This window comes from Phaeoacremonium minimum (assembly GCF_000392275.1).
Source record: "Phaeoacremonium minimum UCRPA7 unplaced genomic scaffold PA7_03_scaffold_141, whole genome shotgun sequence".
Taxonomy (NCBI): Eukaryota; Fungi; Ascomycota; class Sordariomycetes; order Togniniales; family Togniniaceae; genus Phaeoacremonium; species Phaeoacremonium minimum.
The window spans coordinates 1-27757 of NW_006921048.1; the positions used below are offsets into that span (position 1 = coordinate 1).

The following is a 27757-nucleotide window of genomic DNA, read 5'->3' on the forward strand; positions in this document are numbered from 1 at the left end:
CCCCCCCCTTCTTTGAATATATAGTGGTTGAATATGTATCTTGGTATCAAAATACTGTATTCGAATATCCCTAGATACGGCTCTGGGTCTGGGCGGAGTTCTTGGTCATCCGGAGAGCGGTAGAGATGATGGATCCTGGCTGGCGAAAAGTACATGCGTCGAATTGGGCCGCCCAAAGGCATCGACGACCACGCCGGAGTCTCTTCTAAGTCAGGAGATGTCGTTGATGAAACTCCGGAAAATTACTCCGTACTCCGGGAACCAGCTGGCGGCCAGATGACGCAGCGTTACTTTAGTAACTTTAACGTTACTCCCTTCGGCAGCTGTCAGACGCACGGATCAACCCCACCCAAGCGACTAAGGTACGCTCCCGCCCACACTTCCCCCGCCAAGAACGCTCACGCAGCCACCACTCCAGTGAGTGTTTAGTACGGCGTTGATTGTTAATTCCGAATAGGAAATCGACCCATGCTTCGCATTTCCGTTATCCCCATCAGTCCTTCTTTTGGTCTTAGTCGTGGTTTTCTTTCTTGACGAGCGAGCCAGCCTGTTTTCTTCTCTGCTTTACTACTGCCGATCTGCCTGCACGACTTACTCTAGTGTCAGCCAGCATGGAACCCGAAAGAAACGCAGCAATGACCCTGGACGACACAGCCGAAGTGCACTCACAGCCAGACTCTGCAAGTGGCACGACAAATAACTACACAGACACGGAGACGGCGATTGCAGCACCACCACCCGCGCCTCCTGCCGCGCTAGAACACCCGTGGCCACAGGGCGTCAAGCTCGCCTCCATTCTCGCGGCAGTTGTCACCGCATACTTCCTTGTTTTCTTCGACATCGCCATCGTGTCGACCGTGACGCCGCCCATCACGTCCGAGTTCAACTCGCTTGTCGACATTGGCTGGTACAGCAGCGCGTACACGCTTGCGAGCTCGGCATTCCAGCCTTTGAGCGGGAACATCTATCGACATTTTTCCATCAAGGTAGGTCACATGATTCTCCATACTGCTCCTCTTGTCCGTACTGACTTGTTGTCCAGTGGAGCTTCCTGATCTTCCTGTTCGTCTTCGAGGTCGGATCAGCACTATGCGGAGCCGCTCAGTCGTCCACAATGTTCATCATCGGCCGAGCCATTGCCGGCTTGGGCTCGGCAGGTATCTTCACCGGCAACGCCACCATTGTTGCTAACGTCCTACCGGCGCACCGTCGACCAAGAATCATGGGCATCAACATGGGGATCGGCCAGATGGGCTTTGCGCTCGGTCCCATCCTCGGTGGCGCCTTCGCTTCTGGCCCCTCGTGGCGTTGGATCTTCTACCTCAACCTGTTCTTGGGTATCCCTGTCGCTGGCGGCATGCTCTTCAACAAGGTGCCCGAGGCTGCCCCAAAGCTGTCCCCACGCCAAGTCCTTGGCACGGCTGTTAAGTCACTCGATCTCGGCGGTTTCCTGCTTGTCAGCCCGGCGGCCGTGATGTTGCTGCTCGCACTCGAGTACGGCGGCAGCCAGTATGCGTGGAACAGCTCCGTCGTCATCGGCCTGATGGTGGGGGCTGTTGTTACGTTTGCCCTCTTCTTCCTCTGGGAGCGTTCGCAGAGCGACCACGCCATGGTGCCCTTCGCCATGCTCCGACACCGCGTCATTCGCTCGGCCACCCTGACTTCGTTCTTCAGCGTGCCGGGCATCCTCATCGCCGACTACTACCTCGCCATCTACTTCCAAGCCATCTTGAACGACTCGGCGCTCATGAGCGGTGTTCACCTGCTGCCCAAGACGATGATCATGGTCGTGTCCACCATCCTCACTGGCACTCTCACCCAAAAGACGGGATACTACCTCCCGTGGATCATGCTCGGCAGCGCCCTGTCAGCCATCGGTTACGGCCTCTTGTCGACCCTAACTCCCACAACGTCTGTGGCTCGATGGGCGGGATACCAGATCCTCATCGGCACAGGCATCGGCGCCAGCGTCTCGGGGCCGATGCTCGCGGTACAGAACATCGTGGCCCTCAAGCAGATGCCCAAAGCCGTGTCCATCGTCCTGTCGATGCAGAACATGGGCAGCGCCATCTGGCTTGTCGTGGCCAACACCATCTTCAACAACGAACTGCGCCAGCGGCTGCAGCAGAGCGTTGACCTCATTGGCTTGGACCCGAGCGTGGTCATCAGCGCCGGTGCCCGCTCCATCCGGGATCTCGGCCTGAACGATGCTGGTGTTTCTGCGGTGGTGCAGGCCTACACGGACGCTATAGACCGTACTATGTATTTGGGTGTCGCTGTTGTCGCGACTACCTTCCTGTTCAACTGGGGCTTGGGCTTGCATAACATCCACACTGTCAAACGCGAGGAGATCGTCGATAAGAAGGCACAGAAGAAGGAAGAGGCTAGCAAGGCGTAGGTAGTGGAGATGAGTAGTGACGCGTCATGGGCCCACTTCATTCTCAACGGCCCGGTCCGCCGCCTCCACCCGCAGTCTGGAGCGTTGGGTTGACGCAATCAGACTCGGGTCCACTGTAACTAGGAATCATGTACACCTCCACCGGGGTAATGTTTGTTAGTTCGTCAAGGGGGTCACGACTTTCTGTCAAGGGTATTGCTACTTTTGTTAAAGTTAGTGGGGCTATAGAAATAAACAGAACTTTCGAAGCCTCAATCAGGTATTGTAACCCTTGTCCATAGGGTATTTCTATCCTTGACATACTAACAAATATTACCCCGGTGGAGGTGTACGAGTTTCGAGAAGACCAACTTGTGTGCCATGTTTGGTGGGAAGCCAAGTCTAGAACCTGGAACGGGCTAAACGCCACGAGTCCAGCTCTTTGTTGTGTTGTTTCACCCTTGTCAAACACGTTCACTGTCTTCCACGATTGCCCTTCAGAAGAACATGAAATTTCGACCTAATGCTGATCAAGAGCGCTACCTACAGTGAGAAGTTTAAGGGGAAAAGGAGAGAGGGAAGGGCAGACAGACCCAATTCGTTAAACAGTTGGCAAACTCAAAATATATTCGAACACGCCAAGTAGTACGTAAGGCAAAGATATCAGCATCTTCTCTCACAAATTAGCCAAGCCTCACACTTGCCGCGGCCTACCTAGGAACCAGCACGAACCCATCAGGCACACCCCCTTCGATACTTCTCCCAAGCCTCATCGGCCGTCTTCTCGGCATCAAACCCCCACATCCAGCGCTGGAAGAACGGGTCGCTCATCATGTTCGGACACCCGGCCGTGGGCAGCGGCGACTCGCGCAGCTCGCGGTCGCGGGCCTCCTGGAGCGGCCCGTCGGCCATCTGCATGAGCCGGCCCTGGCGCAGCGTCGCGCGGATCATGAGCCCTGTTCGCTCTTTGCGCATGCGCTCGTAGATGGCGAGCCCGTCGCGTACTTGCTCGCGCGTCTTGGCTTTGCCGAGTAGCGCGGCGAGGAGGGCTGCGGACTCGTAGCCCATGGCTAGGCCCTGGCCACTGTGTGGGGATGATTTTAGTGCCTGGTTGGAGATATGTTGGAAGTGGTCTGGTCATGCTATAACCCTAACCCAGGGACAAACTTACAGATATGGCAAAGACTGATGCGCCGAGTCGCCCGCCAGGACGAACCGGGAGTTATTGTCCACCCACGGCACCTCATCACCATCAATGGTCGGCTCAAAGAACATCCACTGGAACACCCCCGACGTGAGACTCAGCATCTCCAGCAGATCCGGATGCCAGCCGACGAGTCCAGCGCGGAAGGCATCAATGTCCACAGGTTGCGGCCTCATGAACGCATCAGCCGGGTCCTTGGACCACGGCCACGTGAACCCGATGTTGAAGACGCCGTCCAGGAGATAAGTGACAACCTGGCAGTCTGGGCCCATCCACACAACCATGTTGCCATCCTCGACGTAGTGGCGCAGGCTCGGCCGCGCCAGCATGTCCTTCTCGTCTATCACAATCCGCATGACGACTCGGCCGTGTGGCACGGGCTGCGGCGCGCGACCAGTCAGAGCCTCGCGGACGGCGGACCGCCCACCATCGGCACCGACATAGAGGTCAGCATGCAGGACTTCCCCAGACGACAGCCGGAGGATACCGTTCTCCAGGTCCACGTCGGCCGCCTTGACGTCAACGCCATGGCGGATCTCGACGCCCTGGGCCAGAGCCTCCTCGTACAGGCATGCCTGCAGGGACGTGCGCTGCAGGGCGATGAGCGGCGCGCCGTAGCGCTTCGTGTCCGCGATGAAGTCCTGGTCCCAGAGCGTCTCGCCCGTCTTGTACGACTTGAGGAGCAGATGCGGCAGGACTACGGCTGTCTTGCGGACGCGGTCGAAGACGCCGACGTTCTGCAGCACGCGCACGGCGTTCGGGTGGAGTTGGATGCCGGCGCCGACCTGGGAACTCTGTTAGCATGCATCCCTGAGCCCACGCACGTATGATGTTCTGGCGGTGTTGAAAGCCGGTGTCTACCTCTTCGCGTGTGGGGTTCTTCTCCAACACGGTCACCCGGAAGCCATGACGGCGGAAGAGGATACTGGAGACCAGGCTGACCGGGCCTCCACCGATGATGCAGACATGTGAAATGGGTCGTGCCTCTGCGATGGATCCCATCTTGGTCTAGCGTGAGTGATTTGGATGTTTGACAAAGATTTCGCTTCCGGATATGGAGGTCACATTGCGAGCAGGTTTGGTGGGACGTGGTTAGCAAGCGGCATATATGTGTCTGGACGTTGGTCCTCTCGGGTCAGCCGGTCTCTGCTTGGATGAAGAGCACGATAGAGAGCAGGCTGTAGCCCTCCATCCCGTAGAATCTTGCGCTAAGGCGTGGCGCCATGCGGTATGCCGGAGGCGCCCTTCACCTCCTCGTGTGGTCAAGCTGCAGGACACTCAGTGGATGCCATGCTAGGATTGAAAAGTTTGGGAACAATAGTAGAAGTGTGATATTGTGATAAAAGAGAGAGCCGTAGAGATAAACGATAGGAGACAGCCATGTGAGGTAAGAGAATCTCCAGCTGTGTCCTCAATGTAACAGTATGAAAAGAGGAGACTCCTCCTCAACCCCCCACGCTTGCCCTCCGCGAGGCACTCAACAACTGACAGGCGAGAAGCTCAGCAGCGCAATCAACAGGAGAACAGCCAAAACGAGCAAGTGACAAGACGGCAGCTCAGATCGGAGAATATCGCGGCCGGGAAGGGCTGACGTAAGACGAGGATGCGTCGCTGAGCTCAGCTCTCGCCTCAAAGACAACGAAAACAGCCTAGTGCTTTCATCTCACCACTAGCCTTACTCGACGGAGTATTTTCAGGAGTTTTGACCAAAAAGAACCGGAGTGCGGCGCGGAGTATCAGCCGGAGTTTCAGGGGTTTTGACCAAAAAAAACCGGAGTGCGGCGCGGAGTATCAGCCAGAGCATTTCGCAGGACTTTTTGCTTTTTCTGGTATTTCTGGACGCCTCCACGCGTCCCGAGTGTCCTTGTACATGCCCGGACGGTAAGCGGAGCGGGGCGGACCTGGAGGGAACCGGATGCGTCACGGTTCCGGCGTCGTTCCCGGGATGATGCAGCGGTGCAGAGCCAAGAAGAAGAACGGACGGTGTTCTGGACGGAAAAGATAGGAGTTTCAAGCCTTGCTTGCTGCTACGATGGCACAGTAGCCAATGGAACTTGGGCCCACGGCACCTCAGACGAAGGGAGAGTCTTCCAGTGACCGGCAGCCGGAAGCTACCTGTGTCGAGAAATGAGGGACGTAGACGGACGTTAGCCGTGAGCCACTCCAAAGGTGTCTGGTAAAACGTGATCAAGGCCGGTTGAACCCAAGGGCCGGTGAAAAAAAGCCCGATGCCGAGCCTTGCATTATCATATCGTAAGGCCTGTTCTCCCAGATTATTCTTCCAACTGAGAAAGGAACCAAGTGACATGATATAGCACTCTCCGGTCTTGGGCTAAGACTGTTCAGTCCAAGACACACGGCACGTCTGTGACAAAGTCCATATACCACCCTGCACTACAGGACCTTCTCGAGGCCACTCGGCCATCTCGTTTTACAGTGCTGTAGTAGCCTCCTCCTTTCCCCGTTCCTCTAGTTCAACACTCGCCCGACACCATGGGAAGCACCGACACCGGCGGCCCCGGCGGCAGCGGCAGCGGCTCAGACTGGGCCACCGAGCCCATCGCCATCATCGGCCTGAGCTGCAAATTCGCCGGCGAAGCCTCCTCCCCATCGGGCCTCTGGAACATGATGTCGAAAGGCCGCAACGCATGGACGCCCTTCCCCTCGTCGCGCTTCAACGCCAAGGGCGCGTACCACCCGGACTCGCACAAGCTCAGCACGACGAGCGTCAAAGGCGCCCACTTCATGGACGAAGACCCAGGCCTCTTCGACGCGAACTTCTTCAGCTTCTCAGGCGAGGCCGCGGCGGCCGTCGACCCGCAGTACCGGCTGCAGCTCGAGTCGGCGTACGAGGCGCTCGAGAATGCCGGACTGCCGATGGGTGCCGTGGCGGGCTCCAACACGGCCGTGTACTCGGCTATCTTCATGCACGACTACCATGAGGGGCTTGTGCGCGATGAGGATAACTTGCCGCGGTTTGAGCCCATCGGCACGCTGGTTGCCATGTCGGCGAATCGGATCTCGCACTTCTTTGATCTTCGTGGCGCGAGCTTCACGCTCGATACCGGATGCTCGGGGGCCCTTGTCGCGCTGCATCAGGCTGTCTTGGGCTTGCGAGCAGGTGAGGCCGATATGGCCATCGTCAGTGGGGCGAATGTCATGTTGGCGCCTGATCAGTTCAAGACGTTGACGTCCTTGGGTATGCTCTCGCCCGACGGCAAGTCGTATGCGTTGGACGCACGCGCAAACGGATATGGCCGCGGTGAAGGTGTGGGAACAATAGTCGTCAAGCGTCTGAGAGACGCTCTTGCGGCAGGAGATCCGGTGCGGGCCATCATACGCGAGACGGCCTTGAACCAGGATGGCAAGACGGAAACCATCACGACTCCATCCGAGTCGGCTCAGGTCGAGTTGATGCGGGAGTGCTATCGACGAGCGGGCCTCAGTTCAAGTGATACACAATACTTGTGAGTACTGTATTTGCTTAGAAACCACCATGAACTGGTCAGAGATGACAAATACTAACCCGTTTGAACCAGTGAGCTCCACGGCACGGGCACACCAACCGGTGACCCCATCGAGGCGCGCGCCATCGCAGCTGTCTTCGGACCGGGAGGACCAACCCGAACAGGCCCTCTACGCGTCGGCTCAGTGAAAACAAACATTGGCCACACTGAAGCGGCCTCAGGCCTCGCATCAGTCATCAAGGTGGTGCTGGCTCTGGAAAGGGGCCAGCTCCCGCCGACCGTAAACTTCGAGACGCCCAACCCCAAGCTGCGGCTCGACGAGTGGAATCTAAAAGTAGCCACAGACCTTGAACCATGGCCAGCCGCACCGGGCGAGCCGTGGCGTGCTTCCGTCAACAATTTTGGGTATGGAGGCAGTAACAGCCATGTCATTCTCGAAGGCGTTAGGTCCTTCCTCTCAGCTTCTTCGTCACAGACCAATGACCATTTCGAAGCCGAGAGCAGCAGCAACCCCAAGTCTGAGCTCCTCGTCTTCTACGCCCGCGACGAGCAAGCCTGCAAACGCATGGTCTCCAGCACCAAGGAGTACCTCCAACAGCACAGCAGCCTTGGCCCATCAACCATGCAAGACCTCAGCTACACCCTCAGCCTCCACCGCACCCGCTTCCCCTCAGGCTGGGTCTCCGCACACGTGGTGCCCTACACAGACACCGACCCAACCCCAGCCACCGATGCCCTCGACACAGCAACCCAATTCAAGCCCACCCGCCTCCCCTCAACCCCGCCCCGCATCGGCATGGTCTTCACGGGCCAAGGCGCCCAATGGTACGCCATGGGCCGCGAGCTGATCGAGCCATATCCCGTCCTCAAGGCGACGCTCATCGAGGCAGATGACTACCTCAAGGACTTCGGCGCCGAATGGTCGCTGAGCGAGGAGCTGATGCGCGACGCGGCGACAACGCGAGTGAACCAGACGGCGCTCAGCATCTCCATCTGCGTGGCTGTGCAGATCGCGCTGGTGCGTCTGCTTAAAACATGGGGTATTACACCTGCGGCCGTGACAAGCCATTCGTCGGGCGAGATTGCTGCGGCGTATGCCGCTGGGGCGCTGAGTCTGCGGCAGGCTATGGCTTGTGCGTACTACCGCTCGTCGTGTGCGGCGATTACTCCACGGAGTGGTCCCAAGGGGGCCATGGCGGCTGTTGGCGTGGGAGAGAAGGCAGCGGTGGCGTACTTGGAGCGTCTCACGAAGGCGGATGGTAAGGCAGTCGTGGCATGCGTGAACAGCCCCAACAGCGTGACCATCGCTGGCGATGAGGCGGCGGTGGTTCATGTTTTGGAAATGGCCGAGGAGAACAGCGTCTTTGCGCGCCGTCTCAAGGTCGATACGGGCTATCATTCCCACCACATGATGCCCATTGCCGAGCCCTACAGAAAGGCTCTCCGCACTGCCCTCGCAACACAGAGAGAAGATGAAGGCAAGACACTCGATTGTATCTTCTCGTCACCGGTCACAGGCGGCCGGATCACACATGCAAAGCAGCTGGCAGACCCAGAGCATTGGGTCGGCAGCTTACTTCAGCCCGTGCAGTTCGTCAAAGCCTTTACCGACATGGTCAGTCCTGGATCAGGCAACGCCAACGTCGATCTCATCCTCGAAGTAGGACCTCACACAGCACTCGGCGGTCCCATCAAAGAAACCCTGGCCCTGCCCGAGTTTGAGGGGTTGGAAATCCCTTATATGGGCTGTCTCACACGCAACCAAGACGCGCGCGAGTGCATGCTGGCAATGGCACTCAATCTCGTCCGCAGGGGCTACCAAGTTGATCTTTCAGCCACGCGAAGCGCAGGACAGCAGAAGCCACGCGTGCTGAGCGATCTGCCCTCGTACCCCTGGAATCACGCCAATAGGCACTGGGCTGAAGCGCGTGTTAACCAGGCCTACAGAGAACGGGACCAGGCGCCGCACCATTTACTTGGCTCGCCTGTTCCGGGCGCAAATCCCGAAGCTGCTACCTGGAGACAGAGGGTGCGCGTGTCGGAGAGTCCGTGGCTGAGGGATCATGTTGTCCAAGGTAACATATTGTATCCCGGAGCTGGTTACATAAGTTTAGCCATCGAGGCCATGAAGCAGCTGAGAGCCGAATCGGCATCCGGTTACAAGCTTCGTAACATCGAGATCCATCAGGCGCTCGTGGTTCCAGACAACGCCGACGGGATCGAGATACAAACCGTGCTTCGGACTGTCAGCGACAAGATCATTGGTGCTCGAGGCTGGAGGGAGTTCGAGATTTTGTCTGTCACTCAGGACAGCCACTGGACGCAGCATGCCAAGGGTCTTATCACTGTCGACTCGAACCTAGTAGACAAGAAATCTGTACCAAATCCCTTGGAAGATTCGGGCTACACGCGACGCATCGACCCCGAGGACATGTGGGCCAGCTTGCGTAAACACGGCATGAACCACGGACCCCTGTTCCGGAATACTACGAGCATCGTCCAAGACGGCAGCCCCAAGAGCAAGATCCGGCAGTGCGTGACCACGATCGAGGTGACTGGATGCGATGCCGACGCGCCAGTGAGCAAGCACCTACTTCACCCAACGACGCTGGACTCGGTCGTGATAGCATCATACGCGGCCCTACCCGGCGGCGGTGCTCAAGAAGAAGGAGCCAGGGTGCCGGTGTCCATCCGGAACCTCTGGGTCTCGGCTGCTGTGGCCAACACGCCCGGCCATGCCCTCACCTGCCACACCAAGATGGGACACCTCAGCCCGAAGAGCTTCCAGGCCGACGTGACTGTCGTCGACAACTCGGCACCTGTCCTTGAAGTGGAGGGTCTCGTCTGCCAGTCTCTTGGTCGCAGTTTCAACCCCGAACAGCAGCCCCAATGGACCAAGGACATGTACGCCAAGGTTGAATGGGCCCCCGACCTACTGCTCTCAACCGGTTTATCCGGCGGATCACAAGCAGCCAAGACCTGGCTCGGTCCACCCCGCGAGCTGAAACTCAAAGACAAGCACGTCCTGATGGGCCTCCGGCGTATCTGCGTCTACTTCTGCCACGACGCACTTCAATCCCTCACAGAGCAAGACATCACCAACCTCAACCCACACCACGTCAAATACCACGCCTGGATGAAAGACACCCTCGCCCTCGCCGCCTCGTGCCGTCTAGGCCCCAACAGCGACAAATGGACCCACGACTCCCCCCTCGAGCGAGAGCGCAACATCGCCTTCGCCGAGTCCAAGAGCGCCGACGGCGAGCTGATCTGCCGCCTGGGCCCCTTACTCGCGCCCATCCTCCGCGGCGAGCAGGCCCCGCTCGAGGCCATGATGCAGGACAAACTGCTGTTCAAATACGAGGCCAACGGCGTGCGCTTCGCGCCCGGCTTCGCCCAGCTTACCGCACTGCTGCGCGCCGTCGCGCACAAGAACCCGCGCGTACGCGTGCTGGAGATCGGTGCCGGGGCTGGCGGTGCTACGCGGCATGCTTTGCGGGCGATGGGTGCCCAGGATGAGGGCGGGCCGTTTGTCGATAGCTGGCACTTCACGGATATCTCGTCGGGGTTCTTTGAGGCGGCACGCGACGAGTTTGCCAGTCAGGTCGACATGCGGTTCGACAGGCTGGACATCGAGCAGGATCCGGCGGCGCAGGGCTTCCAGCTGGAGAGCTACGATGTCGTTGTTGCTTCCCGCGTGTTGCATGCTACCAAGGGGATGGCTCGCACGTTAGAGAACGTCCGCAAGTTGATGAAGCCGGGTGCCTCGCTGTTGCTCATGGAGACGACGCAGGATCAGGTCGACATCCAGTTTGTCTATGGCCTGCTTCCGGGTTGGTGGCGGAGCGAGGAACCGGAGCGCAAGTCTAGCCCGTCCTTCTCCAGTGCTGGGTGGGAAACCGTTCTTAAGAGTGCCGGTTTCAACGGTATCGATCTCGAGCTCCGCGACTACGAGACTCATCAGGACATGTACTCCCTCAGCAGCATTCTGGCATCAGTGCCCGCGCTCCCATCCAGGCTGTCGGAAGACAGCATCGTCATCGTCACAAGCAATGCTGCACTACCTCCAGACAACTGGCTACAGGCCCTGAGAGCAACCATTGCGAAGACTGTCGGCGGACCTCTTCCTGCCGTACAGTCGCTCGAGTCTCCTACAATTTCATGCACCGCCAAGTTCTGTGTCTTCCTCGGCGAGGCAGGCCAGCCATTGCTGAACAACCTATCTGACACCGCAGCACTGGATGGCATCCGGGCCATGCTGACTACCTCCAAAGGTGTACTGTGGGTCACTCGAGGAGGTGCAGTGGAATGCACAGACCCCGACATGGCCTTGGCCAATGGCTTCCTGCGTGTTATTCGCAACGAATACGTCGGCCGCAGTCTGGTGACGCTGGATCTAGACGCCAAAAATCCGGCATGGTCAGAACCCGACGTTTCAGCCATCGTCCACGTGCTGACAGAGGGCGTGGGAAGTCGCCAGGGGCCGTCAGACTCCGAGGAGAACGAGTTTGCCCTGCGAGACGGCCTCGTATTAGTTCCCCGCATATACAAGAACGCGCCTCTCGACAAGACACTGTCGCCCGATGCTGCAGAACCTGAGCAGATTGCCAACTCGGCCCTGTTCCAGGATGGGCGCCCGTTGAGCTTGAAGGTAGGAATGCCAGGATTCCTGGACTCGCTGGTGTTTGATGACCACGAGGGCTACGAGGATTGGTACCCAGAGGAGGATGCGGTGGTGATTGAGCCACGGGCATACGGAGTCAATTCCCGTGATGTCATGGTTGCTATGGGTCAGATGCGGGAGAATATCAGTAAGTCCTTCCACTGGCCAACTTGAATCACGAAAATATACTAACAACTGAACAATAGTGGGAGTCGAATGTGCTGGTGTCATCACCAGCTTAGGCAGCGAGGCCGCAGCGCAAGGCTTTGCCGTCGGCGACCGTGTCATGGCTCTGCTACGCGGTCCGTTCGGCAGCTCTGCCCGCATCTGCTGGCACTGTGTGTCGCCCATTCCGGAAGGAATGAGCTTCGAGGACGCCGCGTCTATGCTCATGGCCTTCACGACCGCCTACGTTGGTCTCGTCGACGTGGCCCGCCTCTGGCAGGGTCACTCGGTCTTGATCAACGGCGTCACAGACGGCGTGGGTCAGGCGGCGATCATGTTGGCCAAAGACTACTTGGGGGCCGACGTGTACGTCACGGTTGGGTCTCAGGAGGAGCGCGAGTTCCTGGCACGCGAGTACAGCTTGCTGCCTGCGCGCATCTTCAACATCGATGACGCCTCCCTCAAGTCGGACATTCTGGCTGCTACGGGAGGTCGTGGTGTCGGTGTGGTGCTTAACTCGCTTAGTGGACCATCGCTGCAGGCCGGCTTTGATGTGCTCGCGCCCTTTGGCCACTTTGTTGAGGTAGGCAAGCGAGATCTCCAAGACAACAGCCTCCTAGAGATGTCCGCATTCTCTCGGGTTGCGTCGTTCACATCGGTCGACATCATCGCCCTCGCTCGACAGCGCCCATCCGAGGCTTGTCGTGTTATCAACGAGGTTGCCCGTCTCGCCGGCCAAGGCGTCATCCGACACATCAGCCCTGTGAGCATCTTCCCCTTGGGTCAGATCTCCAAAGCCATGCGTCTTGTCCAGACAGAGAAGCAAATGGGCAAGGTCGTTTTGTCAGTCTCCCCAGAAGAGCAAGTCAAAGTCCCGCCGCGTGTAGTCAAACCAAAGTTGAAGGCCGAAGTATCATATCTGATCGTCGGCGGCGTCGGCGGTCTGGGTCGACCGACGGCGTTCTGGATGGCCGCAAATGGGGCCAAGAACATCATCGTCATTTCTAGGAGCGCCGGTAAGCTCGACGAGACGTCCTCGTTCGTGACTGGGCTACGTGAGCTCGGTTGCCGTGTTGTGGCCGTCAGCTGCGACGTGTCCGACAAAAACGATCTGGCAAGGGCTCTGCAACACTGTGAAACCCAAGAGCGGCTTCCGCCCATCCGAGGTGTTGTGCAGGGTGCCACGGTGCTCCGAGATTCGATCCTAGAAAACCTGACGCTAGACGACTGGCAGACCTCCATCAAGCCCAAGGTCACAGCCACCTGGAACCTACACCGGTACTTCTCCAAGCCGGACATGCTCGACTTCTTCGTCGTCTTCTCGTCACTATCCGGCATTTTCGGCTGGGCCAGCCAAGGGAACTACGCCGCCGGTGGCTCCTTCCAGGACGCTCTGGCGCTCTGGCGGACATCGCAGGGTCTCCCCGCCGTGTCTCTCGACATCGGCTGGGTGAAGGGCGTTGGCGCCTCCGAGTCCAAGATCGTCTCGGACGGCCTCGGCAAGTCAGGCCAGTCGCTCGCCCTGTCCGACGAGGACGTGATGCAAGCCCTCGGCACCGCCATCCTCCACCCTCTTGATCAGCCGCAGATGCTTGTCGGTTTGAACTCGGGCCCGGGACCGCACTGGGACATGACGAGCAATAACTCGCCCATGGGCCGCGACGCGCGCTTCATGCCCTTGCGATACAGGCCGCCGATTGGCGCGAAGGGGCAGGGCAGTTCGCAGGCGCCGAATGAGGCGGAAGGAGATATGAAGCCGCTCTCGGAGCTGTTGAAGGAGGCGGAGTCGCCCGAGGATGCGCAGAAGCTGACGGCTGATGCGATTGCGATGAAACTGGCTGACATCTTCATGCGGGAACGAGATGACATCGATCTGAACATGTCTCCCTCGTCACTTGGTGTTGACTCGCTCGTTGCTGTGGAGCTTCGCAACATGCTCATGTTGAAGGCCGGGGCAGATGTGCCCATCTTGGGTATCTTGCAGAGTCCGTCGCTAACTGCGCTGGCCTCCGATGTCGTGGCGAAGAGTATATATGTGACGTCGAAAGCTTGAGACGTTGTACGGATGGAATTGTTTGGACAGATTCTCGTATGATGGCAAGTGTCATCAGGTCACAAATTTAGATAAGATATTTTTCACACCTATATAACCTTGCTGTTGTGTGTTCAACTGTGTTCAATGCTCTCACAGGAGAGAGTCTTGACCCCTGTCAACCACGTCACGCGGTCCCTCGCCAAGCTATTAATCCCTTGCATGTCCCGCAACACCCGCACCAGCTGCTGCGCGGCTACGGCATTGCCCGTGCCGGGACGTCCTCCGCCGGTAACACTGCGCGTTAAATACGCCGCCGCGGAGGCAAGTGGGTCCGGCAGGAACGGATGCGCCTTGAAGCACGCCGACGAGGGCATCAACCGCGCCAGCCGTACTATTTCCCCAGCGGCGGCCGCTGCTCGCTGATGTTCAACTATTATTGTTGTTGTTTTCATTTGACCCCATGCAGACGCTGATGGCGACGGCCTTCCTTGCTGAGTAGCGGCCGTCGCTGCAGCAAGCTTGATGACAGCCCCTTGGGCCAACATGTGTGCGAACAGCCAAAGGGCGTCTCCGTCGCCGCCGGTGGTGTGGGCGGAAGACGTTACCGATGTTGCCAGTGCCTCTATACGCCTCTCGATAGCCGAGGCGAGCCCTGCTTGCTGTGACCAGAAACCGCTGGTGCCGCTGCCGGGCGTTCGCGGGGAGGGAGCATGGGCGTCGCGGGTAAGGGCCGCGCCCCGACCGTGCAGGGAGGCGAGTACGACGCATTCGGCGAAGGGTGAGAGGGCGGGGGTTTTGCCCGAGGAGCGGATTGCTTCGGAGAGGAAAATGGTGCGTGTGTAGTGGTTTCCTTGGAAGTTGGCTTCGGGCGCGGGGAGGCGTGTGCTTATCTGATCTCAGTCAGTACCTTATGTCCGTGACTTCCGTGTGTTCTTGTTCGCGTAACGGAGGGAAAGGTCGAATGCCACTACTTGCCCTGTCCTCATGTATTGTCGGAGGGTAGTCATTGCGCGCACACAGAAGCCGATCCATCTGAAATCCCAGCCAAAACGTCCGCCTTCGCTCCTCAACAGCCGAAAAGCCGCCCTCCCCGCCAAGTCCTGTCAGATCTGCCGGCTCACAACTGGCCAGGCTCTCGACAGGTGATGCCTGCTGCTGGTGCATTAAGGGCGGCGGTGTCATATCCCCAGGGTTCGGCCGATCAATGTCGTATAGCCGAGCCATGAGGACGAGGCGAAACGCACGTGCTGCTGTTAACAGAGCCTGGTGCTCGCCCACTCTCAGCAGTTCGTAGTGGGCGAGCAGCAGCCAGGCCTGGATGTACTCGAGCGCTATCTCGTTTTTGGATCCGACCGTGTACCCCTCCAGCAGGCCACGAGTCTCGGCATAAAGCTGGTCGCAGAAGCGGAAACATGGAGCGGACATGGCCGAGGCGATGGTCCGTATTGCCGATCGGAGACAGGCGCGTGCTGGCCCGGGATTTCGTTTGTCGGCCCACGCGAAGTATCCCCGTCGGTAAACGATCGGAAGGACGAGGTGGACGCGGTCGAAGAAGACTTGGTCCAAGTCTACCCGTACGTGGTCTGTGAGAACGGCCATTGCTGGCTCAACTGTTGTTGTCCTTTCCGTCTCCATCATGTCCTCGTCTAGCCCAACCATGTCCAGTCCCCCCAAGCCAAGATCGCTCCCGAACCCTGCTGTCGTTGTCCAGTCAGTCCATTCTATTTCCAATGGTGACGGATCCACTGTGTGTACCAAGGAAGTCGCCAGGCCATGTGTTGTCGAGGGCGGCGATATGATGTGCGGATGTATCGAGAGGTCCACGCCCGTATTTAACAAGTCGTCTCCTGAATCTAGGTCGGCGACGTAGGATAACGGGTCCAGAAGGCCTCGCTCTGGTGATGCGTGTCCCGACATGCCTGGCACGCCGGCCAAATCTTCCGCGTCGTAGCCGCCAATTTGCTGGCTTAGCTGCCATTGTAACGTCTCTGCGTCGTGTCGGGGGGGTTAGCTATGCCGCATAGACACGCATTTGTGGGTGTGTCTGGTATTATAGGAACGGGTGGGAGGCTGTGTGTATGGTGTATGTGTCATATGCAGTGTGAATTATATATGTGTGTGTATATTCGCAATACGGACCAATCTGCGTGCGCAGGGCATTAATGCGTCCCTTCTTGGGGCCCCTTTGCGGTTTTCTGTCCAGTACTACGCAGACAGTACTACTATCCAAACACAGGCCGCAAGTGGGCCGCACCCGGTCGCAACGCGCTTTTCGTCTCCGGCACTCTTCGCACGCAAATCCGGGTTGCTGGCGGCGTCCTTTGTCGGCCATATCGACCGGAGAGTGTAGGAAAAGCTTGTTCTTTCGTTGTTCCTTGGAGCGAGAAAAGAAAATTGCATTAACATGATATACTTTGGCAGAGACGGGCGACTTCGGCTGCGTTCCCTAGTGATATAAAATTAGGCAACCGGGTGTACCATCATGTCTTCCTTCTTCTTTCAGCTCGTGCAACTCGCTTTTACATAGTAGGATGCCGATAAGGGGCTGTTGACCAATCACTCGAGATGACCTCGAGATGCAAAGACCTTGAGAAAGGATCAGTCCAAATCCATGTAGGGCTGCGGCTCAGTGTCAATCACGTCAGCAAGCGAGGTTAACAATCGTACATTACCGTATCCCCTGTAACGTTTAAGCCTCTTCTTCTGGACGAGCATACTGCGCAGTATACTGTAAGCACAGACCAGGCGATATCTTGGGTACGCACTCACTTGTAGAATCATTCTCCGTACTGCGAGATGTCCCAAGATGGACAACATTGCCGGCCTGCATAGTCTTGCAGGGGACCCATGCAAGCATTATCGGAAACGTGGGTGGGGGTGGGGGGTCCCAATAAGCTGACTCGATACTCGATATTACTATGCAGTATAGCGGCGGGCCGATCCTGCTGCGCCTCGGCCTCGACTCTGCAGCAATCCTTCCTCCTCCTTTAACAAGCGGCTAGACGAAGCTAAGTCGCTGCTGCCGCCAGCTGCTATACTATGAGTTGCCGGTATGCATGCGCTAAAGAAGCTTAATGTCGACGACTACTATGTAACTCACTCTCCCTTGCTTGTCGACATAGTACGGCGAAGATAGCCTGATTGGGAACAGGTATACAGTTGTCAGTCCTGGGTTGTCTGCCAGGTCGTGTGGTGAGAGTAGTCCGTTGCCGACATCCGCCAGCTTATAGTAGTCCGATTTTTTTTTTGATTTTTTTGGGGGGGGGCGGGTTGCTGCAGTGCCTCTCAGGCGACTTGCACACCACCACCCAGGCAGGACGGCACAACACAACACGATAGCACCTGCAGGACCGATGACTGACTGCCTCCTTCACAATCTAACTGGCTGATTCTCGAATCGGTTAGTTTCTATTACATAGTAGTGCGACTCTCACTGCAGAAAATCGATAACGACCTGTCAGCGTCGCGTTGCACAACCAACGCCCAGCGTGCGTGCGATTGGAGACATAGCGACCTGGCAGACAAAGGCTGGAATGACGACGTGGAGCTTTCGGCAACTAGTTGCGTTCTAGCCTTCTAGGGACATATGTGACATGGAGGACGCCGACAGATGCATCGACGGCAGAGTCGGACCGGGTGGGCCGTGTTTCATGTTTGAAAAGAGGGTGTACACTGTAGCGACAACTTGGCAGGCTTGCTGTCTTTGTGGCTTTTTTATTTTATCGTAGTCTAGTCGGACTTTGAAAGGAAAGACACACATACAGCGTACTTCAGGGTGGGCTACGGAGGTATTGTTATTGTACAGTTCGCCGGGGTAATTATTGTCTAGCGTGGTATAACCAGGATATGACCAGGACTCGCATAATGAAGAGTATCTTCTGATATCCTCAACAATAGAGTATATCATACGGAAAACAACAGTAGTTTCATCAGCTTAGTCTTATATTCCCTGCTGAAAGATCAAAGATTAGTATAAATATCCCTGTAATCAGGTCACCCGCTAGACAATAAATACCCTGGAGAATTGTACGGAGAACCCTACCGAAAGTCAAGTCTCTGCCCACCGCTTTCTTGGCATTCTCCCAATTAGGCTAAGCATATCCGTACTTGTACTGCCTGATTGATCCTAGGGCGGTGAGCCGGGACTGATTTGTTGGGTGCGCCTCAGATAGGTGCGTCTTAGCACAATAACATGCATGATATCTAGAGTCTCCCACCTTCAAAGATCATCTTTACGCATCACCACCACCGCCTGCACCGCCTACACCAGGCCCACGCATCATGCCACTCATGCCAGATAGTAACGCAGACAACAGCCCTCGTTCCCGCTCCTCGTCGTCGTTCGGTGCAGCCAGCCACCAATACAGAGTTCCGATACTGCACACCCGACTTGTCTGATTACCTACATCAGACCATATTTTGCCTTCTACCCGCCGGCAAGGCAGACCTCTGTTCGCCACGGTTTCCTGGACGAGTGGTCCAAACTCAAAAGTCACGCGCAAAAGTCCTTGCCGATATGAGCCACAAGGATAAAAGGCTGCGAGCCCCCACCTAGGCTGAAGGATGATGATGTCACATCACGGTACCTTCCAGATCACGCACGAAAGAATATTGATCTCGCTCCTCCTCCTCCTCCTCCTCCAGCTCCAGAATCTCCTCAAAAATCTCCGCCGTTTCCGCCGGCGGCTATTACTACTACTGCTACTGCCGACATCACCGCCACTGCCCACACTCAATCACCCACCATCATACCAGCCAGGCAGATACAAAAGAATAATAACCCAAAACAGCCATCTTGTTCGCTCATCCAGAATCGTTTACATACCTGCATGCTTATTCAGATATTCTTATACTCGATTGTACATATAAGACGAATAAATATAGGATGCCACTTCTAGACATGATTGGTGTCTGGTTAAAAATCTAGTCGGTCAAGGCGAGAAGCCCACCACAATAGCAATCGTATCATTCTCCGGCCAGATCTGCCTCTGTCATATGATTCTCAAACCAACTGTATTGAGTACTCGAAGCTCCAAGCGTGGTGTGAGGCGATGGGGGTGACATCCAAGTCCATCCAAGCAATAATTACTAGCAAGCATGTGAGTCCATACTACTCAACGAAGAAGACAAAACTCACGGCCTAATGATAGAGACCGCAACAGATCTTTCGAGACTGCGACCTACGATCAGTTGGTCAATACCTCAACTTCAAACGGCTCGGGAACATCGAGGCTCTGTTCGTCCAGATCGTTGGCGAGTTATATACGGACGAGAAGGCATATTCCAGGTGTCAGGATGGTAGAGGTCTATTTGTAACCTGTTGAGTTGTCTCTGGGATTGTTTTGGGTGCTTGTGGTAATTGTGCGTACAATGCAAATGGTCTAAACTGCACGTCTCGACATCCGGCAAAGCGGTATGGGGCACCGTCTTCTTCGAGTGTGAGGAGCAATCTGTAGACATCCCGGTGAGAGGGCCGTCAATATGTGAGTAGGCATCGAAACATGATTCCGGGCATTGCCGGTTGTCTACCGACAGATCTTTGGCAACCAGGCCTGTTGTGGAGATTATTTCAGGCTCTGACTCCGACTCCCCAGTCTCTACGCCGCCGGCCATCACCACTCATGAACGCACACGAGACGATTCCGATACCGGCAGAATTTACAATAGCAAGAAGCAGCTAACGGCAAAGGAACATGTTTCCACGGCTTTGGAACTCGCTGGGCCACTACCACCTCTGGCTATCCCCGGGTGGGAGGACACTGTGGCTATACATCGACAGGAACCTCGAACAATCATGATTGAAGTACCACTTCCCCGAACATGTCTCCACAGGAAGCTCTCAATTTTCCGAGGATGCTCGTGCGTTTGCAGAGGCTTACCAAGACGCTGTCCTCCGGCTATATTGACAGACTTGGTGCTTGTGTGTAGCTCTGTCTGTTGCTACCGAGGCAAGCTAGTGTGTTTTGCACCTAGTAGAATCCCTAGATAATACGTGTGTTCCGTCGCGTTCAGATTGTTGGCCTTGAAGTTGTCGATCCAGTGAGGTGCTTACACCAACGCTTTCCCACCAGGTTACTCTAGCTCAAGTTTTCGGTCCCATGATTGAAAGAACGGTACGTAGACCTACATGTTAACATCTCATTTAAGCCAATCAAGTGGTGCTTGCTGTCTCGATTTGGCAACCAAAACTCTGGCTTTACTTGCTTGGGTCACTTCACGATGAACGAGAACTTCAGTACCGCTCCCAGACTTTCACATTTACCTTAAATAATCAAAACGTTTGGTAGATGTTTTCATTTTCCTAAACTAATGCTGCTCCTACTGATCAGAAGCCGGCTTCCCAGAGCCTTTATCTTGTGCGTGTTGTATGCGTCTCAGCGGTAAAGTTGTCTGCTCAACTCTTTCAACCGTCTTCGGTAGTGTGATAAAAAAAAAGGAGGTTGGCCTAGCTAGGAATCGAACCTAGGCTCTTTACATCTCCAGGATCGGACCCCCTAGGCAAGGCAAGCCTAGAGGACCTCGAGCCTGGAATATAGGTGTAACGCGTTGCCACTTCGCCACTAAGCCTTTGATCCGATTCATTCGTTCTAATAGAAGGCTACCCGGGATGACCATGCCCAGGAAGCACTTTCAGAAATCTGGCTGACTCTGGTTGGGTTGGTTATAGACCCTAAGAAATATTAATATACTCATATCTATTTTGCGTGCAGCATGGTCATAGCAAATCCTGACGATGGCAAAAGCTATATCGTATGATACCCGTATAAAACCTGTTTTTGTTGCAGACTAACATATTCCCAGTACCGGCGACGGAGATTTCGTGTCTTAAAGGCTCTTCATCAGATTTCACTCAGGCACTATTCCGAAGTACGCTATCGGAATCAGAAAGCACACCGTCCCTAGAACATAAATTTCCCAACTTTATCGAAACACATAAATAGACGACATTATAGTTATTCGAATTGTGTCGAGCCGCAAAACAAATCAATTTGACTGTGGAGGCATCCCGTCGTTTGCCACCTTGACGCTTACAGCAAGATTCGCAAGAGGCAGAAAAAATGCAAAATGTATGATTCCACATAGCCAACAATGGGCTGGCCGAGAGGGCACTTGGATACATACGTAAATGTCTGCAAGGTTATCTTAGGTTCGTGAGAAAAAGCACTAGCCTTTCAAAAGAATCGAGACATAATGCCCTTCGTTAACACAGCTTTGGCATGGCGAAGTGATGGCGTGTTTGATTAGCCGAGTGAGGTGAGTTTAGTCCCTGGAATTGAGAATTTCCATGTGCAGCCCACAGTCTCTTACACAACTGGCACTGGTTCGAGAGCGTCTTCCTAGCTTCGTCTATTTACCTTCTATATAGCTTTGTTCTTACTAAGGTGTTGCGATATCTCGCACAGTATCTGTCCAGCACCTAGGCCAGGAGCGCCGTTCTCTGAGCGATAGGACACAATGACAAATTCGTGAAGCAGCTCGCAGTCCCTTAGATTCGAGGTTCTTAGATCGTAGTCTATAAAGAGGCACTTGATGGCCAATTCAAAGCCCTCTTCAATAGTATTATCGATGCCTGGGGTGGTTCCGGTATTCACGGTCACAGGAGCGTGAAGGGTGGCAGCGAGTCAGATCAGGGCGTCTTTATTGGTGGTATGGAGAACGTGCCGTGCTCGAGGCGGTCGTGAATCCGCTGGCATGTGTGGTCGGATGACATCTCGCGAGAGAAGTGCTCGCTAATCTCCAGCTCCCCAATCCGCCATGAGGACAGCCGAATGATCATATCAACAAGGTATAAGCAGTTTTTGATGTTGATCGAGAAGTATTTTGTTGAAGGGAGCCCGCTGAGGCTCACCACTGGTGCTGAATGTTTGACCGCGAGACCATTTCAGGAGATATTTAGCAAACTGCGCAAAGCTTACAAATAGCTTTCGCTGAGTTAGTTCAGTATTTGTTGCATCAGCCGGTCTGTCGCCCTATGGGGAGCCGCACAGGTGTTGTGCTTGCCCCAAAGGCTTGAGGTTCTCCATGGAAGAGGAGTACGGGATTTGCCGTTTGCGCCTCCGTAGTACGGACCCACCTCGTGCAGGATTTATTGCAATCCACCCATCGGGCATAAATACCCCTGACCAACGCGAAGGCTTGCTCGACCGGACATATTTTCTCGTAGTGGGCCAAGGGTCTTAAATTTGTCTCTAGTGCCTATATCTATGTATCTAACAGGAATCACTTCCTTGCTGCCGCTGACCAAAGCTATAAGAAAACTCGACAATAAACCGCTCTATATCAAGTCTCTGAACCTTTATACTTGGTTCATATGGTAAAGAGTATGCGAAAGCCATTACAAACGGTACCTGGAGCTTATGCGCAACATGAATATGATTGATTCCTTGTGTAGACTTAGCGGAAGACTTTCTTCTACGTGCTCTAAAATAAGCTTAGAAGTCCAGAGATTGAACATGTTGAAACCATGATAGTGCACGATGTATATGCTTACCAAGATTTGCGTAGTTTCTAGGAGGGCTTGAAGTATTAGACCGGCAGATATACCACCCTATTGGATACCGGGTCTGCACATGTCAAGCCTGGACAGAGATGTCTAATTGGATGGGGCTGTTGAACTTTGCTCAATCCTAAGGCAGCTTGCATACGCTAGGCATTTCACGCAATCGACCTCAGTTGCAGTCTTTTCAAGGAAATGACGATTCTGAGGAGTTTGTGGCGGGCCTCGTTGATCCAAAGCAGCTTTCTCGAGGCTGCTCGCCGATAACGAGAGGCTAATGTTAAAAAATACTATTTCAATCCATACCTACCACCTTATAACTGGGCCAGGTGATTTCTTGGTCACTCCACTGAAAGTCCTGCGTGTCAATTACTGGAAGAACAAGCGTGCAATCTAGAAGCTGCTTGGAAAATACCATTCACACAACGGCTATTATCTATGACTAAGTTCGGTCGAACCTTTCGACACGGCTCTACACGGATGCGACCGACCTAATCCTCATTGTTGACCTTACATAAAGTGCCATGTCCCTTCAACGCCCCATCCGCCTTGCTCGGCAGTCTTTGTTGAATGATTAACTTTTTGTCCTCGGTATATTTACTTTTAACGGTGCTAGGGTTAAGGTCAGGTTGGTATTCACTGTAACAATGTGGAGTGTCTGTCATTTAATATTATTTTAAACAAAGTAACACCGAGGACTCGTCCATCTCTTTATTAATGGTTTGGACTTCTCTACTATGTCATCAGGGTCTCCCTTCTTATAGTGTGATATTACTGGTTAACTTGTGATATAACCTGTTAACATGAACGCGACCTTAAGTTTCGTATGTCAAGGCACCGCAAAGACAGTTCCAGTGCCTTGACGGCGACAGGTCCTATTATCAGAAGAATGAGCTTACTTGTCACACCACAATAACCAGAATTCTGAAGAACCCTAACGTATATCCACAGTCATTGGGCTCAACTGACGCACACTTTCAAACTAGCTGCGAGATACTGAGGTGGGGGACGTCCTTATGACCTGGAGGATTCTTTTGGTGTGTGTGTTATGTGATATCTTGAGTGGGTGTTGGTCAGCAATAGACATTGCTGCCATTTGCAATACTTGAATCTAGGCAGGTTTATAAGCGGAGGCTGGAGACATGAAATCGATGCATTGGAGATGGGCGGGTGGCAATCAGAATGGTAATGCTAGATGTAGTCATTTATCACCTAATTGCCCATCTCCAGTTGGTCTCGTTTGGTCCTACCCCATCGTGATGAATGCGATTAGCTACTAACCCTTGCGTATAGCTCACCTGTGTACATGCGTGGTAACCTCCACGAAATGCATATCTCTAGGCCGCCTTGTGTAATGGCGGCTGTTGCAATTAGTGGCCAGCCGGCTAGGAGTTTCTGCTCGGCGAGATGCAGGGACATGACTTGTAATATAATTAAGCATCAAACTTCATAATTGCTAGGCATACACCAAGATGCCGCACGTAGATTCATCCTTGTTTTAGCTGATTGAGAAATCCAAAGACGTGAAGCTAAGGCTTGGTAATTTACCGTATACGTGACTGCGAGTTTTTGAAGATGAAGAGAGCTGATTGCAACACAGCCAGGTAATGATTGGAGAGTACTACCTAATTATTCTAACTACCTTATGCTCTAAGCTTTCCGGCCCCTAAAAGCTTTATGGCGGTGCTTTGTCATTCAAAGCAATAGCATGAGACATCTGTCGACATCTACAAGATATGGTATCTCAAAGGAATAGGGCGTGGTAAGCCGAAGAAGAGAAATAGCATGCGCGCGACAAAAGTCAAGTTAAGCGGTACTATCCAAGTGGAGGATTTGAAGCGGAAGAATCTTATCAGCTAAGGTAGTATTGGCACTAATACCTATTGGGTTAGACTACGCTTTAAAAACCGGGGTATGGTGCTTGCACCACGCCAAGCTAAGATTAGTCAAGATGAAGACGTCATATCCTGCAGTTTTCCGCAAACGTTTAGATATGTATCATATATGTTACTTCCATATATAGTATCATCGTACAAAAGGCACAACATCTCTACCCTCTGTACTAACAACATTTCACAGAAATCAACACAACAGCGACGGCATGGCCAGGCCTGACGTGCGATGGACCCCAAATCTCCGGTGCCGCATAGGCAAATACCCAACGTGGTGCGCGTTCGAGGCGCCCGTGAGAATAATTTGAAGAATGTAGATGTTGACATACCCCGGAACAAGCTCGTGGTGTTCACCGGCGTCTCTGGCTCTGGCAAGTCCTCTCTGGCCTTCGGGACGTTGTACGCGGAGGCACAACGGCGTTACCTAGAGTCTGTCTCACCTTATGCCCGTCGACTATTCAATCAAATGGCGGTACCGGAGGTCGATATGATCGAGGGACTACCTCCGGCCGTGGCCCTGCAGCAGCAGCGTGGTGCGCCGACCACGCGCTCCTCCATTGGTAGCGTGACCACGCTGGCCAATCTGTTACGCATGCTCTACTCACGGGCTGGCACCTACCCCAAAGGACAGGACCTTCTTCTTGCGGAGGCCTTCTCGCCGAATACGCCCGAGGGCGCCTGTCCAGGCTGCCACGGGCTGGGCCGAGCGTACACTGTGACTGAGCAATCAATGGTACCAGATCCGTCTCTGACCATTCGAGAGCGGGCTGTTGCGGCCTGGCCGCCTGCTTGGCATGGACAAAACCTGCGCGATATGCTGATCACGCTGGGCCACGACATCGATACTCCGTGGCGCAAGTTGCCCGAAGAAACACGGCAGTGGATTCTCTTTACCGATGAGACTCCGGTCGTCCCTGTATATGCGGGGCTTGATGCCGTTGAAGTCCGGCGCGCCATTAAGAAGAAAGAAGATCCTAGTTATCTTGGCAATTTTTCCAGCGCCCGCAGATATGTGCTAACGACCTTCGCACAAACGCAGAGTGCGCTCATGAAAAAACGTGTCGCCCGATACATGGTGAATGGAGAGTGCACTGCTTGTGGCGGTAAGCGGTTGCGTCCAGAGTCATTGTCGGTCACGTTTGACGGGCGTGATATTGCCGAAATGCAGACGCTGTCGTTAGCAGACTTACGCGACACATTTGCTCCTTTTGCCAAGCCGAACTCCCAGTTTAATGAGCGTGCCGACATCCCCGCCGAACAGGCACTCGTCATCCTACGCATTGCCGAGGACCTCGTAGCCCGCCTCGATGTCTTGCTCGACTTGGGTTTAGGCTATTTGGCACTCGAGCGCAGCACTCCTACTTTATCGCCCGGCGAGCTCCAGCGTTTGCGCCTAGCTACGCAGCTGCGGTCGAACTTGTTCGGTGTTGTCTACGTCCTTGACGAGCCATCGGCAGGCTTGCATCCCTCAGACACAGAGGCCCTACTCCGTGCCCTGGCCGGCTTAAAGGAAGCAGGAAACTCCTTGTTCGTAGTCGAGCACGAGGTTGACGTAATCGACCATGCAGATTGGATTGTTGACGTTGGTCCTAGGGCTGGGATTCATGGCGGACAGGTACTGTATTCAGGGCCACCAGCAGGTCTCGATGATGTTGAGGCATCCCAGACGCGGCGTTATGTGTTTGGCCATAAAGTCTCCGTGAGCAGGTCTCGGCGTCAACCCGCGGTGTGGCTCAAGTTACGTGCTATCACGCGCAACAATCTGCGGAGTTTAGACGTTGACATTCCAATGGGTGTTCTTCTATGTGTCACGGGCGTGTCGGGTTCCGGCAAATCGACCCTTATCAGCCAGGTCCTCGTGGAACTAGTATCGAAGGCTCTTGGTCAAGCGCCCAGCGTTGAAGAGGACGACCAGGCAGATCTAGAGCACGTGCCTACACAAACTCTCGGCGGCCAGGTGGCCTCCGGCATAGAACACGTGAAGCGGGTTGTTTTCGTTGATCAAAAGCCAATTGGCCGCACACCACGCTCGAACCTCGCAACCTATACAGGGCTCTTCGATCCAGTGCGTAAATTGTTTGCAAAGACGGCCAAGGCACGCTCCAGTGGCATGGATGCCGGCCAATTTTCATTCAATGTCGCCAAAGGGCGCTGTCAAGTGTGCCAAGGTGAGGGCTCGGTGATGGTGGAACTGTTATTTTTGCCCAGTGTCTATGCACCGTGCTCAGCCTGCAAGGGGTTGCGCTACAACCCAAAAACCCTCCAGGTCAAATATCGCCAGCACCATATTGCCGACATTTTGAACCTCACGGTTGATGCAGCCCACGAGTTTTTCATCGACGAGCCGAGCATCGTCAGGCCCCTATCGGCCTTGCGCGAGGTGGGCTTAGGTTACCTACGCCTTGGCCAATCTGCCACCGAGCTATCTGGTGGTGAGGCCCAGCGTATCAAGTTAGCGACGGAGCTCGGCCGCATCGGGCGTGTCAATACCCTCTATGTCTTGGATGAACCAACCACGGGATTGCATCCTGCTGATGTGGAGATGCTGTTGCTGCAACTTAACCGATTGGTGGATTCAGGCTCCAGCGTTGTGGTAGTTGAACATGACATGAATGTCATTGCAAGTGCTGACTGGGTCATCGATATGGGGCCTGGTGCAGGCCAAAATGGTGGTAGGGTCGCCGCTTCAGGCACTCCGGAGCAAGTAGCCATGAGCAAGGAAAGCCGCACTGCACCCTATATTGCTCGGCTTTTAAAGGAACCGCCAAGAGCAGGTGGTAACATGAAAAAGAGAAAAAGAGTAGGACGGATTTATGAAGGGTAAGAGTTTCTACAGTACAGAAATATAGAACATAACAGCACTATTCAACTCGACTCCAGCTAGCAAGTTGTAAACAACCGTCTTCCTCATCCAATGGGCCACTAACGGTCTAACTCTGTCTTCCAAGAGCTTCTATCATGCATCACAAACTCTCGTTTCCCCTCATTCACTTCAAACCCGAGGATCATCACCTTGTCATTATGCCTTACGAAGGTTGCAAAGCTGGTGACCATGGCCATGATAACTTCTTGGTAGATGACATCTGGTAGGTGCCTGTCGGTTGAGTCGACATCCAAAGCCTGCGCCATGAGATTGCTTCTCCCAATGCTTTCCCTTGTTAGTACTTGCGTGTTTGCCCTCCCATTGTGTGTAGAATAATGTCATTTCCAAGAAAAAGAGGGGGAAAAAACACCCTTCAAGTGTCTCGGCTGAGCTGAGAAGTTGCTCCGTGCCCTTCGTCTCTTGAAGGAATATATTTGCAACTATCCTATCGATTAGCATCATAACGAGCTTATCATCGCTATCTATTGTTTAGAAGCTTCATCTTTCACATTGGGAAGGAACAGAAGAAGCCGTAATTTCTCAATCACCGGAGCGCCGTATAGAGACACCAATTCAGTTGCGGCTTCAGCCTCT

General features: G+C 54.6%; 4 protein-coding genes across 4 annotated transcripts; 3 read left to right on the forward strand and 1 right to left on the reverse strand.

Annotated features, from left to right (window-relative positions):
* Positions 1-611: 611 nt before the first annotated feature.
* Positions 612-2398, forward strand: UCRPA7_1966 (putative mfs transporter protein; the record flags this gene model as incomplete). Its single annotated transcript, XM_007914544.1, has 2 exons — positions 612-986; positions 1043-2398. 2 exons carry the CDS (start codon positions 612-614, stop codon positions 2396-2398), a joined length of 1731 nt encoding a protein of 576 aa, XP_007912735.1.
* A 714-nt stretch (positions 2399-3112) lies between these two features.
* On the reverse strand, positions 3113-4583 carry UCRPA7_1967 (putative salicylate hydroxylase protein; the record flags this gene model as incomplete). Its single annotated transcript, XM_007914545.1, has 3 exons — positions 3113-3461; positions 3549-4366; positions 4443-4583. 3 exons carry the CDS (start codon positions 4581-4583, stop codon positions 3113-3115), a joined length of 1308 nt encoding a protein of 435 aa, XP_007912736.1.
* Positions 4584-6074: 1491 nt separating this feature from the next.
* UCRPA7_1968 (putative polyketide synthase protein) lies at positions 6075-13929 on the forward strand (the record flags this gene model as incomplete). The annotated part of the gene is made up of 3 exons (XM_007914546.1): positions 6075-7048; positions 7121-11859; positions 11918-13929. The coding sequence occupies 3 exons, from the start codon at positions 6075-6077 to the stop codon at positions 13927-13929; spliced, it is 7725 nt and encodes a 2574-aa protein (XP_007912737.1).
* A 10837-nt stretch (positions 13930-24766) lies between these two features.
* UCRPA7_1969 (putative excinuclease abc subunit a protein) lies at positions 24767-27124 on the forward strand (the record flags this gene model as incomplete). The annotated part of the gene is made up of 1 exon (XM_007914547.1): positions 24767-27124. One exon carries the CDS (start codon positions 24767-24769, stop codon positions 27122-27124), a length of 2358 nt encoding a protein of 785 aa, XP_007912738.1.
* Between the last annotated feature and the right edge of the window lie 633 nt (positions 27125-27757).